General features: G+C 43.6%; 1 protein-coding gene across 7 annotated transcripts; it reads right to left on the minus strand.

The window, feature by feature from the left end:
* Window positions 1–819: 819 nt before the first annotated feature.
* On the minus strand, window positions 820–8,086 carry LOC119361896. Of its 7 annotated transcripts, none has more exons than XM_037627067.1 (11): window positions 7,859–8,086; window positions 6,794–6,884; window positions 6,614–6,684; window positions 6,422–6,512; window positions 4,679–5,721; window positions 4,489–4,591; window positions 3,568–3,647; window positions 3,177–3,259; window positions 2,560–2,639; window positions 1,422–1,473; window positions 820–1,160 (listed from the first exon to the last, which is right to left on the minus strand). In XM_037627067.1, the coding sequence occupies exons 5-10, from the start codon at window positions 4,754–4,756 to the stop codon at window positions 1,427–1,429; spliced, it is 471 nt and encodes a 156-aa protein (XP_037482964.1). In that variant the 5' UTR covers window positions 4,757–5,721; window positions 6,422–6,512; window positions 6,614–6,684; window positions 6,794–6,884; window positions 7,859–8,086; the 3' UTR covers window positions 820–1,160; window positions 1,422–1,426. The 7 variants fall into 7 exon arrangements, 6 of the variants coding, with proteins under 6 accessions (XP_037482964.1, XP_037482961.1, XP_037482962.1 ...); XM_037627064.1 differs by having other exon boundaries at window positions 820–1,302; XM_037627065.1 differs by lacking the exon at window positions 820–1,160 and having other exon boundaries at window positions 1,310–1,473; window positions 4,679–4,934; window positions 5,600–5,721.
* Between the last annotated feature and the right edge of the window lie 7,616 nt (window positions 8,087–15,702).

A 15,702-nucleotide genomic window follows, 5' to 3' on the forward strand; every position in this document is an offset into this window, starting at 1 on the left:
AGCTTCCAAAGGAGGTTGCGCCTGACATGATGCTTACCGAAGGTCATATGTATATGGTTAGCTTACGACCGTTTCCACCGCCGACTTACCATAGTGCATACTCGATTTCTTTGAAAGACTCAAGACTCAATATCAAAGAATGGAGCAAACTAATGAACGTGCGCACGCAACCGATTGGAGACAACATGCAAGTGTGCAAGACACAATTTGGCGACAGGTGGATCTCCATTCTCCATTTTGGAGATGGACCGGTTTATCTGTTTTATGCTATTTTACCTAGGAGAGAGGAGTAGGTCCTAGTAATTAAGAACAATTAGTTATTGTTGATTATGACTATGATGATGAGGAGGAGTTGTTATTATGTGCTACAATGTGTTAGAGTTGACGATGATGAGGAGTTGTGATTATGACTACTATGATGATGATGATGATGATTATGATGATGATGATGATGATGAGTTGTGATTATGACTAGTGACCAAGTTGTTATATGACTCACTAGATTGGCAACGCGCCTTGGCGCGAGGGTGCCGGTCCTAACGATATGGTGAAGCAAGTAATTCTCGAGTTAGTAGAAATCCTGGTTTAGCGTACGTATTGAAATAGGATAATAAAATAAAGAAGAAGAAGAAGAGGAAGAAGAAGAAGAAGAAACATTCATTTCTAATAGAAGACATCATCGAGTTCAACATTGTCGTGAGATTGTTCAGTACATTCATGAGACCATGAAAGGTAACCACTTCCATCCAATTCAGTACCAAGAGGGCGAACGTGAGAGAGCAATGTCCTAATCTAAAACAAAGTTTGCAGCACATCCATGCATAAGCAAGGCAACTGCCCAATATAGGTTAAAGTTATGCCAAAAACAACTTCGCTACAAAGGTAACATCTAAAAAAGCAGGTTACTAAACACTTACTAATGATTCAATACTAAACATCCAGGTTCATCATACGACATTGGATAACTTCACACCAAATCATACTTGTTGTAAAAAATATACAAATATACTCAGAACAACCTTCCAGGAGCGTTAGTGCATTTCATAAAACAATGATGTAAAGGGGGATATCCACGATACAACATATTTGTTGGCCCTCAAATTTCACTTCTATCTTCATCTATATTGGAATTCCAAAGAGCGGTCTTAGGGACTCGTTTCCTATCCAGCACCATGCTCCAGCGCTCAGGTCCAAACCATAAAGCAGGTTACAGTGATACATAGTCCAGATGGTGTTGAGCAGAAAAAAACCACGATATATTACACAAGAAAGAACATGCCATTCTTGTACATAAGTGAACCCCTAACAAAGCAATGCCCTAGATTACTCAGGTATCATCTTCACACCCCCATGAGACTCCAGGTTGTAGCCTTAAAGATAAATGTAGACAAACCCTGACAAAGAAAGTAATGTTTGTGTACCTCTTTCAAATTGGGAGAATCCTGACAGAGAGGCATGAGACCACTGAGAATCCTGACAGAGAGGCATGAGACCATAAATAGTAGTATTGGTAGAAGGAAAATCATATGATATCTAAATGGGAAAAATTAATTATGTATATATGAAATGCTATAAATTCATAATGGTCAGGACAAAAGAGGACCAACGAGCACAGAAACACGCATCATGTCATTCACATTCAAATGAGAAAAAAAACAACATGATTTTATCTTGAACACCAAACAATGTACACAATGTAAAAGGGCATGATACCAACTCCGTTATAGCTGAACTTATCTAATTAGTAGTAAGAAATTGGATAATGCACGTGCATGATCACATCTCATCATTCTATATAAGTAGATGGATCAGTTCATAAGCATGAGCGAAAGCTCATTAGTATTCTTACTTATACTCATATGGCGTGCTATTTTTATACTCATAGCGCACATTCTTTTTTGTCTTTATCTGTTCACAAGCAAACAAAACATTTCTAGCTGCTTATGCTTATGCTTATCAATTCTACCTTCCCATTAGCCTCTGGAAGTTTTCAGTTATTATACCTTAATATCAACAGATTGTATAGAGATTGTATTAAACTAAACCAAATAGTACCTACGGTCCATGATGCATATCATCCAGTGAACCTGCCTAAGCATATAAATTAGTGAAATCTTTCGGTGGTCATGTGAGCACACAATAGAAATAGACAATATCGTGGATTATATTTGCATGAGGTATGTCACTGCACACTACGTGTGAACCAATTATCTAGCCAACTTTTGAAAGCGTGTATACAGTAAAAGAAATGGCGATATGCAGAATAATAATGGAAGTATTTTCATAAATCAGTTAACCTTTAACAATATCATCATCTAATTATGCTACAACTATAAAATGTTCATCATTACAAGAAACAACAATTTTTTTTTATTGATTAGCACTGAACGGAGACACCAAATTATGATGTAAGATCTTTTCCAAGATGAACATGTAAGGTTGAAATCTAAAAAGCCGATGCAGAAGGAAATACCAAAGTAGAACTGGGTAATGGGAAGTATTCTGGCATAGCAAATAATGCAGGCACAACAAAAACTGGGTCGCCGGTTTCTTAGTTACCTTCAAGAGACGCCATATATCGGATAATTGATTCGGAGCGGCCTACATCAGAGCAGTTGGGCATCCACTCTTTATCTGCCCTGTAATATGACAAAATAAATTGCCATCTGGTCAGAGCTAATGTTTAATCCAGTTTTAATATTGTGTTGACACTCTTAATTGCGCTCATCACAAAAAAACCTATTTTGACATTACCTTCCACGACATAGAATTCTTAGGTACCCGATAACTATGATACAACAAATCAAAAGGAGCGTTTGAAACCAGTTTCTTGTTATTCAGAAGTTACATATTCTAGAGAACTTGCACATCCAGCTTATCTATCAAGTATACAGCTGGATCCACATAATAATAATATGGGACAACTTGGGTGCATGAGTTCTTTCATATGTGTGCAACATCACGTGATCTATGAGTCTGCCATACTTATATCCTACTGATAGAAGACAACTTAACTAATGAAGATGTTGCTAACCAGCACATTCTGAATGCTAAGCTCCTCACCAAAACATTTCAGTAAATTACTATGGGCTTCCATAAAGATATCACTTAACAATGACATACATTAAAGCATTAAGCCGCTACATATTACACCATTAAAGAATTTCTTTCGGCACCTTATTTGCAACTGGTCCTTGAGCAAGATATGGCTTTTCATCTCGTGCATGGTGGAAGCCATATACAACTTGACCATCCATCCCTATCCAAAATAAATTGCACACCTTAGCAATGAATCAAGGATCTAACAAATTTAAACCGAGCATTTGTTTCTATCATTTTTTCACCTAGAGAAGTGATGCATTGCTACATAAGAATGAAAAGCACAATCTGCGAGGAACTTGCAAAGCCAATAAGTACATACATCGTTTTAGAAGGGCACGAACATAATTTTTCTTCATTAGGACTTTTGCAATTTATTAGGAAGAATTTGTTTAAGGAGATCCATTTGGCAAGCACAGGTTGATCATGATGCAACAGAGAACATTCACCATGTAAAATCAAGATTACCTGAGACTGTGTTGTGGACCAGCCAAACCATTCAGTGTTGCTGCAAAAGAAAGGTAAGGATCCAACAGAGCAGTTCCAGCCTGTGATAAAATAAATACCATTAATGCTAGATAAAAAGGTTAGTGCGTGTAGGGGGTATAAACAAGAAACAATTAAACAACCAATGCACAAATAATTGAAGGCCAACCAGTCTCTCTAAATTAGCAGACCACAAAGTTGCTCCACCTCAAAAAGGATACAACTTGCACAACTACAAATTAGGCGTCTAAATTATGCTATTTTCCATTACAACAACGATGCGTCGCACGGGCACCAGTACCTTCACTGCTCAGGCAACATCATAATTATATTGGTAAACATTTGTTATCATATTTTATCTCTAGTTCTTGCTCCCATAAGTTGTGGGGCGGGAGGCTCGCCTTATTACGTTGCTAGGGCAGGCAGCAGTTGCAGGCTTGCAGGAGGATGTCGGAGACATGATCCTCCCATCGCAGTCACTTATGGGAGACGGAACGTGCCAGCCAGGTCTCCTCTTCCTCCCCCATATCTATGTTGGTGTTGCTTGGGCAAGTAGTGATCTAAACACTCTTATATTTCTGTACAGAGGGAGTACATGGTTATAGTTTCAGTTTTCTACATGGAACAACAAGGGGTGGTTCTATGACATGTTTTTTTGCTTGCTGTTTATAATGTCCAGTTTAGTTTGTAAATCCTAATAATTTCTCAAGTAGTGCAAATCAGTGTCGAACCATCAAATTAAACTGATGTTTTGTCAGTGAGAAACAACTTACTATTTATAATGTTGTTATGATTTTTCTTTTAGTAAAACACTGCAAGGAGATTCGTATTCAGTCTAGCTGCTTGCCCTCCTGCTTGAAGTGCATACAGATGACCACGAGCACATTAAAGAAAGAGAGTTACCTAGCCCACCACCAGAGGCACAGGAGCATCCAAAGGTCCGCTCCATCAGAGAGCAGTGGCAGGCAGGGAAAGCCGACGCTGACGAGGAGCCCACCCAGCCTGCCTGCGTGAGGAAGAAACCAAGCGCATGCATGAGAGGGAAGGTAAGTGAGAGGGGGAAGAGCAAACTGAAGCAAATATGGTTACCAACCTTGACCTTGAGGAGGAACATCGCTGGCAGTTGGAGTGTATCAGAGCAGCGGCCTCCATAGCGAGCAGAAGCATGCATCACTCGATTTGGAAGCAATCGAGCAGGAGCAGATGTTGATTCGTCTCCTGGCGCGCGAGCATCTCTTGACGGATGCACGACGACGATGAAGCCGAGGATGGATCGACCTCCTCACTCCTCCTGCCAAGTCCAGAGGAGCAACGACCACGCCGCGGACAACTCGGCATCCTCACCATCTCTGCGGCCCGCGCTCAGTCAAGAGCATGTCTCAGCTGAAGACGATAAAAGAAGAACAACAGAGACCAACCAACAACATACAGTTCCAAAAAAGCAAGATGGAGCAGAATTAGCCAACAAATATCAGAATCAAAGAAAAACAATAAACCCTAGAGCCACAAGCGAGGCAACCTAGCAAGGACAAGCATATCAGCATGCGAACGCATGAAGCAACGAATCAGAATACAAGAGAACCAAACAAAAAACTGATAGTAAAGCACCAATTCCTCGTATATTAATTAGAAACTCAAAGCTAGGAGCCAACAGGATAACCAAATTAATCTGGCACCCAAGAACAACATTTGATCCACAAAACTGGAACCACATATAATTCGAACCTGGAAGCTAGGATTTGACAGGAAAACCAAATTACTCTAGTGCTCAAGAACAACACCTTGATCCACATGACTGCAACCAGAACAAGAATTATGAGTGTTTCTTCCACCAGTATCACGACATCCATGTTTTTATTTTGAATTCAGAGATTGTATCCAAACAAATAAAATCTTTAGGTAGATATATTTTCATCAAGGTGTTGTATCCCGTTGTCGTCTGAAATAGCCAAAATAAAGAAACAAAGCCATTCAGAGAGAGAGAGAGAGAGAGCGAGAGAGAGATATTCGGAACCTCTTCCATCTTTCTGTATGTTGAATCTTCATAGACATTGTGGTATTTATGATTCCCGTCACCTCTTACCAAAGCAGCTGAACGAATTATCTCATCAATCATTGCTGACAAGCCTCGTAAAGCTGAAACCACAAATGGGGATATGAGAGCCTTCCTATGAAGGTCCGCATAACCATATGCAAATATTATATGTTTACATGAGAATAATATCCCACCAAGGGTAGGCATCAGCGAGAACAAACACTTCCATTGAGTTAAAAGAATTACTGGAGGACAATAGATATGTAAACTTCAAAGGTTACACGCTTGTTCAGAATACTCAAGCAAAAAGGTACATACTACACCTTCTAATATATGCAATGCAGTGTAAAACTTATGCATTGTAATAGGTGCAATAACAATGATCAAATAGGAAAATAGGATGATACTGTGGTATTCCTAACCTTTGATTTCTTTGCCAACAGGCCCATGCAATGGCATCTGTGCAAATTTTCAAAAGTAGTTATGCAAGAACAAAAGAAGAATCTGACAAATCAAATAATTCAATGATGACACCACTATGTGCTCTAGCATAACAAATATGCCACAAGATGTGAGACTTACATCATCCAGCACCTATCTACATGACTTTATGGTAGGAAATGCACAAATGACAGCTAAGGTATGGAGGACCTGAATGAGTACTAATGCTAGTTCGCAACTGATCCATGATTGAGAACTTAACAACAAATTAGATGGAACAACTACATATGAATTATCCAAACAAGGCAACCATGTACATTCATAATATATGACAGATTCTGAGCTTGTTGCCATACATACCTTTTTGTCCCCACACATCCTAGCATTCCAGATGCACTGATTTGCAGATCATTTAGTCAAAGTACCTTGCACTATTATTCAGAATACGACCCTGAAGAAATCATATACATGAATGTTAGATCTAGTATGATATGATATCCAAGAAGCAAACTAACTCAAATTGCAGCACCAATAAAAATTAATAAATGCTACCAGCATGTTTCCAACTAAGTGACATCACCACCCAGCACCACCTCCTAGAGATCTGATAGTCTGTCGGCAACCTATATACAAGAACCAAGATCAAGAATCAGTATCCAGTATTTCCACCACCTACCCATCCAAGTATCAAGAACCAAGTAACTCAATCAAGAACTCTGCAGCAGCAACAACCTTATAGGACGACGGAGTAACCCAAGATGAGCCACCGCCACTGCTATGATAACATGCTCCTTTTCCGCCCTCCAACCCCAACCTGAAATGACTACCCTAAATATATCAACATAACCTCAAGAAAATATGGAAGTGGTAGACACAAATGACTTTATCCCAGTATTCAGCTTGGCAAGATAATTAATATATTTCTCAGAGAATCCTGGTCAGAATCACAAATGATCAGTCATGTATCCTAGCTGAACACTGTCTACACTTATATACTGGAAATTTTCCTAATTGGATTTTGCAAAATAAGAGTTTCCACAGAAGAAATGCATGTCAGAGTGAGTATATTTTACATCATGGTCAACCGGCTCGATCATCTCTGAATTCTATATGGCGATATATTCAACACAAACGATATCAATATTAGAGTGATGCAAAATGGTGAAATGACTCACGCATATGGCTGTACACTCGACACCATATGCATTTGCAAACATTGTGAGAGCACATATATACAGTCAAGCATAAAAGGTAAATGCTTCTTAAAGTAAAAGGAAAATCCACGTATTTGACCTTAACAGCAATTGCTTCAAACAGCTAGCCAGGATTTTTTTTTGCAATTTAAGTTCTGAAAGCATGTCAATTGATGTGCTTCTTACCATAATGAAAACAAGCATATATGTAATGCATACATAATGAGATCAGTGTCTTAAATTGCTTGCACTTGTCCCCTTGTCCCCTTTGCTTGTTAAAACATAAATGCTCTAAATTCACGCCAACCACTATTCTCTCAACCACATCCTGAACACATTGCCCTTGTCAGATTTTAGAGTTTAACCTCTAGCATCAACATATTATCCCTATTAGAAATGGATATAATCAATCATACAATAAACACACACGAAACAGAAAATAATATGGGAACCAAGGCTCTGTGGTTTTTTCTCGAACGAGCAAAGTTGTGTCGAGAAGTACCATGAAACTTGAAAGCCTAATATTCCATATTAGCATTGTATGCTTTTTGCATATGAAAGTCAGTGCAAAGAACAATCTTGACAAATGCGATTAGCAAAACACCTGAGTAACAACGAAATAAATCCGAACAACAGTGGTCCTATGAAGCGAATCATCGAGCACCTTTCGATCCAAACTGCAATCTGATAAATTCACAAAAATAAGCTCAGGGATAGTAAAAAATCAGTGTGGCTAATATTAGGGAGAGTAAAACTTCCAGAGTGGAGCACGGTTCGTAGATGAGGACGCAATCATGTATGTGTGCTGGATGGAGATGGCAACATAGACTGGTTTTTACTTCGTTGAGGACTACCCCACTAGGAACATGTTGGATACATTTTTACTGCAAATCCTTCAACTGTATGGAAGGGTATTGAACATGGTCTAGATTTGGTTAAAAAAGAAACATGAATAAGGAAGGCTCTCTGGCGATAGCCGAGGCGACCCACGACCGGGTCAACATGGAGGCGCCGCCGCCGGTGGCGGCCGCGATAGCCTGCCACGATGAGCGGCGAGGGGTGGGTGGCCTCCTCGTTGAGGACTGGAGCACCTTCAAGGCGCGCGGAAGGGACCTTCTCTCCCGAGCGAGGAACCCACAGAAGTTACTGCGGCGGATGCAGAGCAGGGCTGCGATGCTTCTCAAATCTGATTTGGATGCGGCTAAATTGAAAAGGGAGATGACCGGAGGTACGGATGCGGGACAAGGGGCGGCGATCCAGCCGGCGGAATTAAGGGTCCAGGCTTCAAATCTGGTGAGTAATGAGGAGGATTTGGGGGCCGTTTCTGATGGGTTTGGTTTGATTTTCAAAAGGGGATCAGGAATGAGGCCGGACGATGCTAAAGGAATTAACAGGGGAGTTAATCCTGTTAAATTGGAGGCGAAATTTGAGGAACTCCAGGCTTATTTCTTGCGGGGGGTCGGCTCTGTTTTCTTCAGTCTACAGTGTTCTGCTCCATACCAGTTTCTTCTGTTGCTCTGTACTTTCTGTCCATGGCAGGCCAAGGCGAGGATCAAGGTCGAGGAATGATGAACCTGACCATTGCTGGGTCGGGTGATGGTGGTGCTGGGTCCAGAACCCCTGAGGAAGGGCCGGCCGCAATGCAGCCAACGGCGACCCCAGCCACGCCCACGGTCGGAAAGGGAAGGAGTGATGTCGGGGGTCCGTCAGGCCTAGCCCTGACCACTCCCCCGAACCCCTCCGTTGGCTTTACTTCTGCTTCGGAGCGCCCTCCTCCTCTCCGCAGGCATGGCAAGGCCTAGATGGTCGAGTTCGATGACTCGCCAATCGTCATCGACATGGAGGCAATGGTGAGTGCGGTCAAGGGAAAGCTGGCTGTGGGGCGAGTGCTCTCCCCGTACCCAGCCAATCCTTCGGCCGTCGTCAACGAGCTCAAAGGACCCTGGCGGCTTCGTGGTGATGCGAGGGCCCAGATGGTCACGAGCATCGACAAACGCTTCGTGGTGGAGTTCACGGAGGAGGGGGATCGGCAGCATGTCCTGGCTGCTGGTCCTTGGCACTTCCACAACGACGCCATCATCTTCGCCGACTTCGATGGCCAGGGCAACCCAGCGGAGGTCGACCTCAACTCCATCAGATTGTGGGCACAAATCCACAAGCTGCCCTTCGTGTTGAAGACTGAGGAGATGGGGTGGACTTTCGGCAAGAAGCTCGGCAAGGTCATCGCGGTGTCCCACCGGAACAAGATGATCCTTGACGAGCATCTCCGCATTCGAGTGGAGCATAAGGTGGACATGCCGCTGAAGAAGGAAGTTGGGTTCACTCCGGTCGGCAGCAAGGACGAGATCACGTTTAAGGTGAAATATGAGAAACTTCCAAATTTTTGTTTCTGTTGTGGCATCCTGGGCCACACTACGGAAAGATTCTGCAGCATGCCAAAGGAACTGCGCAAGCCAAACTTCTCCATCGACATGAAGGCGCCGCCGCACTGGAAGCGCTTCCTCGACTTCGGAAGCACCGGGGCAAAGTTGTCGGACAGAGTCATTTCGGCGGTTTCCAAGGCTGTGCGCAACCTTTCAGTGGCTGCGGCAGGCTCGGGTCCTTCTTCAGATGTTGCGGGAAAGGTGGCGGGGGATGCGGGTACCCAGGAGGGGTTGCCGGCGCCCCCGAACCAGTTGGTGGCAAGCCAAGTTGATCATCCTCAACTTCATGTGCCTAGGGGGGGCCTCAACATCAACCTGGTCACCCCTGGGTCATCTCCTGCGGATGGAGGTGGACACAAGAGGAATTTGGATGATCCTGCTAGGGCCTCTATGGCTCTGATCCAAGACCAGGCGAGTGATGCTACTGATGTTCCTATGCAGCAGCGGCCTCAGGAGCAGGCTGGGGGTGCAACTGCTGAGGTGCATGCACAGCCGGGGCACCAGCTGACCCTGGCTTCTGCTGCTGCTATGGGCGTGCAGCTGCAGCGGCTTGAGGGCGAAGCTCAGGTTCAGGTGGCCATTCACAAGGATGGTCGTGACGATGGTGCTGATGTTGGCGCCCAATGGCAAGCCCTCACTTCTGCTGGAGTCCAGCGGTGGAAAAGGCTTCACCGACAAGAACAGGACGAGAAGGTTATGCTGCAAGCCGCATGTGTTAAACATGCGGTTTTTGGCATCCCCACTCCGCCGAACAGCGGCAGCGATCTTTCCGGCGGCAAGGTGGCCTTTGCTGCAATGCTTGAGGGCACGGCTGGTAGCAAGAGGCGCTCAACGGATGAAGACAAGGACATGGTTCTTAGCATGAATAGCTCCAGTACTGATAGCATAGAGTTTAGGGGTGCTCTAGATATGAGTATGACATGTAAAATAGTGTGTGTTGAGAGAGTTGAATCTGTAGTAGGCATAGAAGGCTCCGCTGTTCATATTACAGAGGAGATAGTTGAGGGAGAGGAGGAGGATCAAAATAGGAGAGAGTCCGTAGGCGATGGTAAGGAAATTGGGGGTATAAGCAAGGAAGCTACCGGCCCTGGGGCTGCCGGTCAACTGACGGACGCACTTGATGACGCCCGTCAGGAGCCATGAAAATGATATGTTGGAACTGCCGAGGCTTAGGTCAGCCTCGGACAGTTCAAGAACTTGTGTGCCTTTCAAAGACACACCGGCCTAACATTATCTTTCTTTCTGAAACAAGAAAAAATAAAGAGTATGTTGAGAGTTTGCGCTACCGCTTGGGTATGAAAAATGTTTTTGCTGTTTCTATGCCAGGCAAAGGAGGTGGATTAGCGGTCTATTGGGATGACCTGTACACTTTGGAGTTAAACAAATATGGGGAACATTTTATTGACATGTACATTTCCAACGATGCTGGCACTAAGTGGAGATGCACTTTTATCTATGGGGAGCCGAAGGCGAGCCAAAGGTATGTTATGTGGGAATTGTTAAGGCGTATAAAACCTCTTGGGTCGGGTCCATGGTTTATGGCTGGTGACTTTAATGAGGCTATGTGGCAAGATGAGCATTTTTCTCGGATCAAACGGTCACCAAAACTTATGGCTAATTTTCGTGAGATCATGTCTGAATGCAACTTGTTTGATTTGGGTTTTCATGGAGTTCCTTGGACCTATAACAATAAGCAGGAAGGTAACAGGAATGTGAAGGTGCGGCTGGACAGGGCGGTGGCGTGCCCCCAATGGTCATCTATCTTTCCTGACTGCAAGGTAACGCATATTATCAGTTCCAGGTCAGATCATTGCCCTCTTCTTATTGAATTGATGGGAGCTCCTCGTTCTGGCACATTTATTAAACATTTGAAATATGAAGCATATTGGGAGAGGGAAGATGCGGAGCTGCAAGTACAGATTGATTCGTGTTGGAATAATAATGCTAGAGTCAATAATCTGGGAGATGTTGCCAATAATCTGGACAAGTTGATGAAGTCTCTTCATGGGTGGAGTCAGGTTAACATTGGATATTTGCCAAAAAAACTTGAATCTGCTCGCAAAAGACTAAGTGTGTTGTTTAACAGAAGTGATCACAAAGCAATAGTAGAAAGGAAGAAAATTTTAAAGGAAATGGATGAGCTCCTGTTAAAGGAAGAAATTATGTGGAAGCAGAGATCATGTCTGAATAAAATGAAATGGGGAGATAGGAACACAAAAAAATTTCATAGGAAGGCCACTTGGAGAGCGAAGAAAAATAATATTTCTGCCATCAAAAGAAGAGATGGGTCTCTCTCTCAGGATATGGATGAAATAAAAGGTATCACTAATGATTTTTTCAAGAATCTTTATTCCTGTGATTCTATGGTTAATCCGTCCCGTATCATTTCTCTTGTGAAACCATTGGTGACTGATCAAATGAATGAGGATCTTTGTAAGCCATTTTCTGAGCAAGAAATCAGCGATGCCCTATTCCAAATAGGGCCGTTAAAGGCCCCGGGGCCAGATGGATTTCCTGCCAGGTTTTTTCAAAGAAATTGGGGGCTACTTAAGGAGGATATTGTTCGTGCCATCCAGCAATTTTTTATTTATGGAACTATGCCTGAAGGGATAAATGATACAACTATTGTTCTTATTCCTAAGGTGAAGAATCCTCGGTCCATAAAAGACTTCCGTCCAATCAGTCTTTGTAATGTGATCTATAAGATTATCTCTAAGTGCCTGGTCAACAGACTAAGACCTCTGCTAGATGGTATGATTTCTCCTACCCAAAGTGCATTCATCCCTGGAAGATCAATATCTGATAATGCACTTATCACGTTTGAATGTATGCACTCTTTAAATACGTTAAAAGATAGCCGTGGTGAATTTTGTGCATATAAGTTGGATCTCGCTAACGCGTATGACCGTGTCGATTGGAATTTCTTGGAAAGAATGCTTCAAGCGTATGGTTTTGCTCCAACATGGATTAAGTGGATCATGTCTTGTGTTACCACTGTGAAGTTTGCTGTGCGTTTGAATGGCCAGCTGTTAGAGCCTTTTCATCCTTCTCGTGGTCTCAGGCAAGGGGATCCACTATGACCATACTTATTCCTCTTTGTGGCTGAAGCATTGTCGTTGCTACTTAATGATGCTTCGGCAAGAGGGGCTATTCAAGAGTTCCGGATAAACAGACATGCCCCAGGTATATCTCATCTCCTTTTTGCTGATGATAGTCTCCTGTTTTTTAAGGGTAACTTGGAGCAAGCTCTGAATATTAAAGGCATTTTGTCGGCTTATGAGGAGGGAACTGGCCAACTATTAAGTCCGGATAAATGCTCCATATTATTTGGCAAAAATTGTTCTATGGAAGACCAGGTGTCTATTCTGGTTATCCTTAAAATCACGATTGATGGTTTTGAGGATAAATATCTAGGCTTGCCTATTCCAGAAGGTCGTATGAAGGCAGGTAAGTTTCAATCCACCAAAGATAAGGTGCTCAAGCGGGTTTCAGATTATATTGAAAAATATGCTTCGAGCGGAGCAAAAGAAATCCAGAGCAAGTCTGTTATTCAAGCTATTCCCGTGTTTGCAATGGGTATTTTTAAATTCCCCGCTTCACTGTGTGAGGAGTTATCCCAGATTATCAGGAATTTTTGGTGGGGCGATGAAGAGAATAGGAAAAGAACGCATTGGCTGGCTTGGGATAAGATGACGAGACCAAAAAGTGAAGGGGGTATGGGCTTTCGTGATCTTCGGCTTTTTAATCAAGCACTCCTGGCGAAACAAGCTTGGCGTCTTTTGGTTTCTCCGGACTCTCTGTGTGCTAAGGTGATGAAAGCTAAATACTATCCTCATGGGCACCTTATTGATACGGTATTCCCTCAAGCTACTTCCCTTACTTGGCAAGGAATTATGCATGGCCTTGAATTGCTAAAAAAGGCATTATTTGGAGAGTGGTCGATGGGACTAGTATAAATATTTGGAGGGATAATTGGATCCCTAGGGAATCTGGCCTACAAATTTGTGGTAAAAAGAGCAGAACTAGGATCAAATTGGTTTCTGAGTTATTTTTGAGTGCAACCAGGAGTTGGGATGAGAACCTGATAAGGCATCTATTTTATATTCATGATGCAGAGGAAATCCTAAAGCTCCGTATTCTTCGAGTGGGCGAGGGAGACTTTATTGCTTGGCACCACGAGAAAAGTGGCTTGTTCTCCGTGAAGAGTGCGTATAGACTAGCTCTGAATCTTAAAGAGCCGAGGAGTGTTTCTGGCAATTCCAGTGATGCCATAAATGGGGATAGGAGGCTCTGGAATATTATTTGGAATGCTAATGTCCCCCCAAAAATTAAAATTTTTGCCTGGAGGGCTGCTTATAATAGTTTGGCGGTTCAACTCAATAGGGTTAAACATCATCAAACTACTCTAGGTACATGCTCAATATGTGGTATTGATGATGAGTGTATTTTCCATGCTTTGGTGGTTTGTCCCAAGGCTCGTGCGTTCCGCATGGCTCTGAAGGAAGTTTGGAAATTACCAGCGGAGGAGACCTTCAAATATTCTGGACCGGATTGGTTCCTTATTCTATTGGACCAGTTAACTACGCCTGTTCGTGAGCAAACTATATTCATGTTTTGGAGAGCTTGGCACTTGAGGAATGATTTGATCTTTGGTAAGGGAATGGAATCCATCTCAGCCTCGGTAAGTTTTGTCGAAAATTATTGGGCATCTTTCTCGTCTTGTCTTGCTAAAATGCAGGTGGAGATATGCAGTAAGGGGAAGCAAGTGGAGTTGGATATTCAGCCAACCAATAACATTGAGAGGCAGGTTAATCTTTGGAGGCCACCTACCCCAGACGTCTATAAGATTAATGTCGACGCAAGTTTTGTGGAGGCCATTGAAGCTGCGAGCGTGGGGGTGGTTGTTAGAAATCACCGTGGACAAGTGATCCTATCCTCCTGGGATTATATTGGTACTTTCTACAGCGTTGAGGAAGCGGAACTTAGAGCGTCCTTGTCCGGCCTATATATTGGTATGACTCTAGACATGCCCGTCATTTTGGAAACTGACTGTTCGTTTGTAGCCTCCGTTTTTGGTAAAGAATATGTGGACAGATCATCCCTTGTTGATCTAAAGAAGGAAGCTGTAGATGTCTCAAAGTTGTTGGTGAATTTACAGATTTCTAAGATCAACAGGAAGGCTAATATGGTGGCTCATGAGATTGCAAAGTTTAGTTTTGATAATAGTTCTGATGGTATTATGTTTCATTCTGTTCCGCCCTGCGTGGCAAAGTTTGTAACGAATGATTGTATGAACATTTTAAGTTAATTAATACATGGAGGGGTTTTTCAAAAAAAAACATAGACTGGTTTTTAAACGCCAAGGGATCAATGCTGATCACATGACAACATCATTCAGACGGACATGCCTGATACCTAATCACGGGTAGAAAAAGAAGTGTTAAAATGCAGAGTATGCAACTGAACATAAACAGCAAGAGACTCAATGGCAGCAAGTAAGTCGAGAACGAGAGGGCATGGCAATGGCGAGAGGAGGAGTATCGGACCTCGGCCTTGCGGATGACCTTGACGGTGACGTCCTGACCCTTGTGCTCGCCCTTCTTGGCCTTGACGGCGCAGGTGTATCCGAAGTGACCGTAGCCGGCCTCCTCCCCGAGCTCGTACTTGGCGAAGAAGTGCTTGGAGAAGCTGAATCCCTTGTCCAGGCCCAGGTTCGGCTCGCCGCCCTCGGGGATGGATGCCTCATTGGGCTTGACGGAGCCGTGCTACCGCTCCATGAGCGCGCGGATGAGCTTGCCCGCGACGGCGGGAAGGGCCGCTTGAGCCCACCGCATGCCAACGTGGACACCATGCTCGAGTCGTCGGGCTACCAAGTGCACCGGGAGGGGCAGTTCGACGCGATGATGCCGGCTTGGCGCTCACCAAGCTCGCCGACGCCCTCCCAGGGATGGCGAGGGCCAAGCTCGACGCCCCAGATCGTCCAGAATCGCACCGGCCCAGATCGTCCTAGGGATGGCGAGGTCGT

Source organism: Triticum dicoccoides, chromosome 2B (genome assembly GCF_002162155.2).
Source record: "Triticum dicoccoides isolate Atlit2015 ecotype Zavitan chromosome 2B, WEW_v2.0, whole genome shotgun sequence".
Classification (NCBI taxonomy): Eukaryota; Viridiplantae; Streptophyta; class Magnoliopsida; order Poales; family Poaceae; genus Triticum; species Triticum dicoccoides.

Bases quoted from the DNA above. Each gene is read 5' to 3' on its own strand.
- LOC119361896 (XM_037627067.1), bottom strand. From the start codon at position 4,756: ATGCATGCTTCTGCTCGCTATGGAGGCCGCTGCTCTGATACACTCCAA. The intron at 4,592-4,678 runs GTTGGTAACCAT...TTCCTCACGCAG, and splicing joins TGTTCCTCCTCAAGGTCAAG to GCAGGCTGGGTGGGCTCCTC. The intron at 3,648-4,488 runs GTAACTCTCTTT...ATTTTATCACAG, and splicing joins TGCCTCTGGTGGTGGGCTAG to GCTGGAACTGCTCTGTTGGA.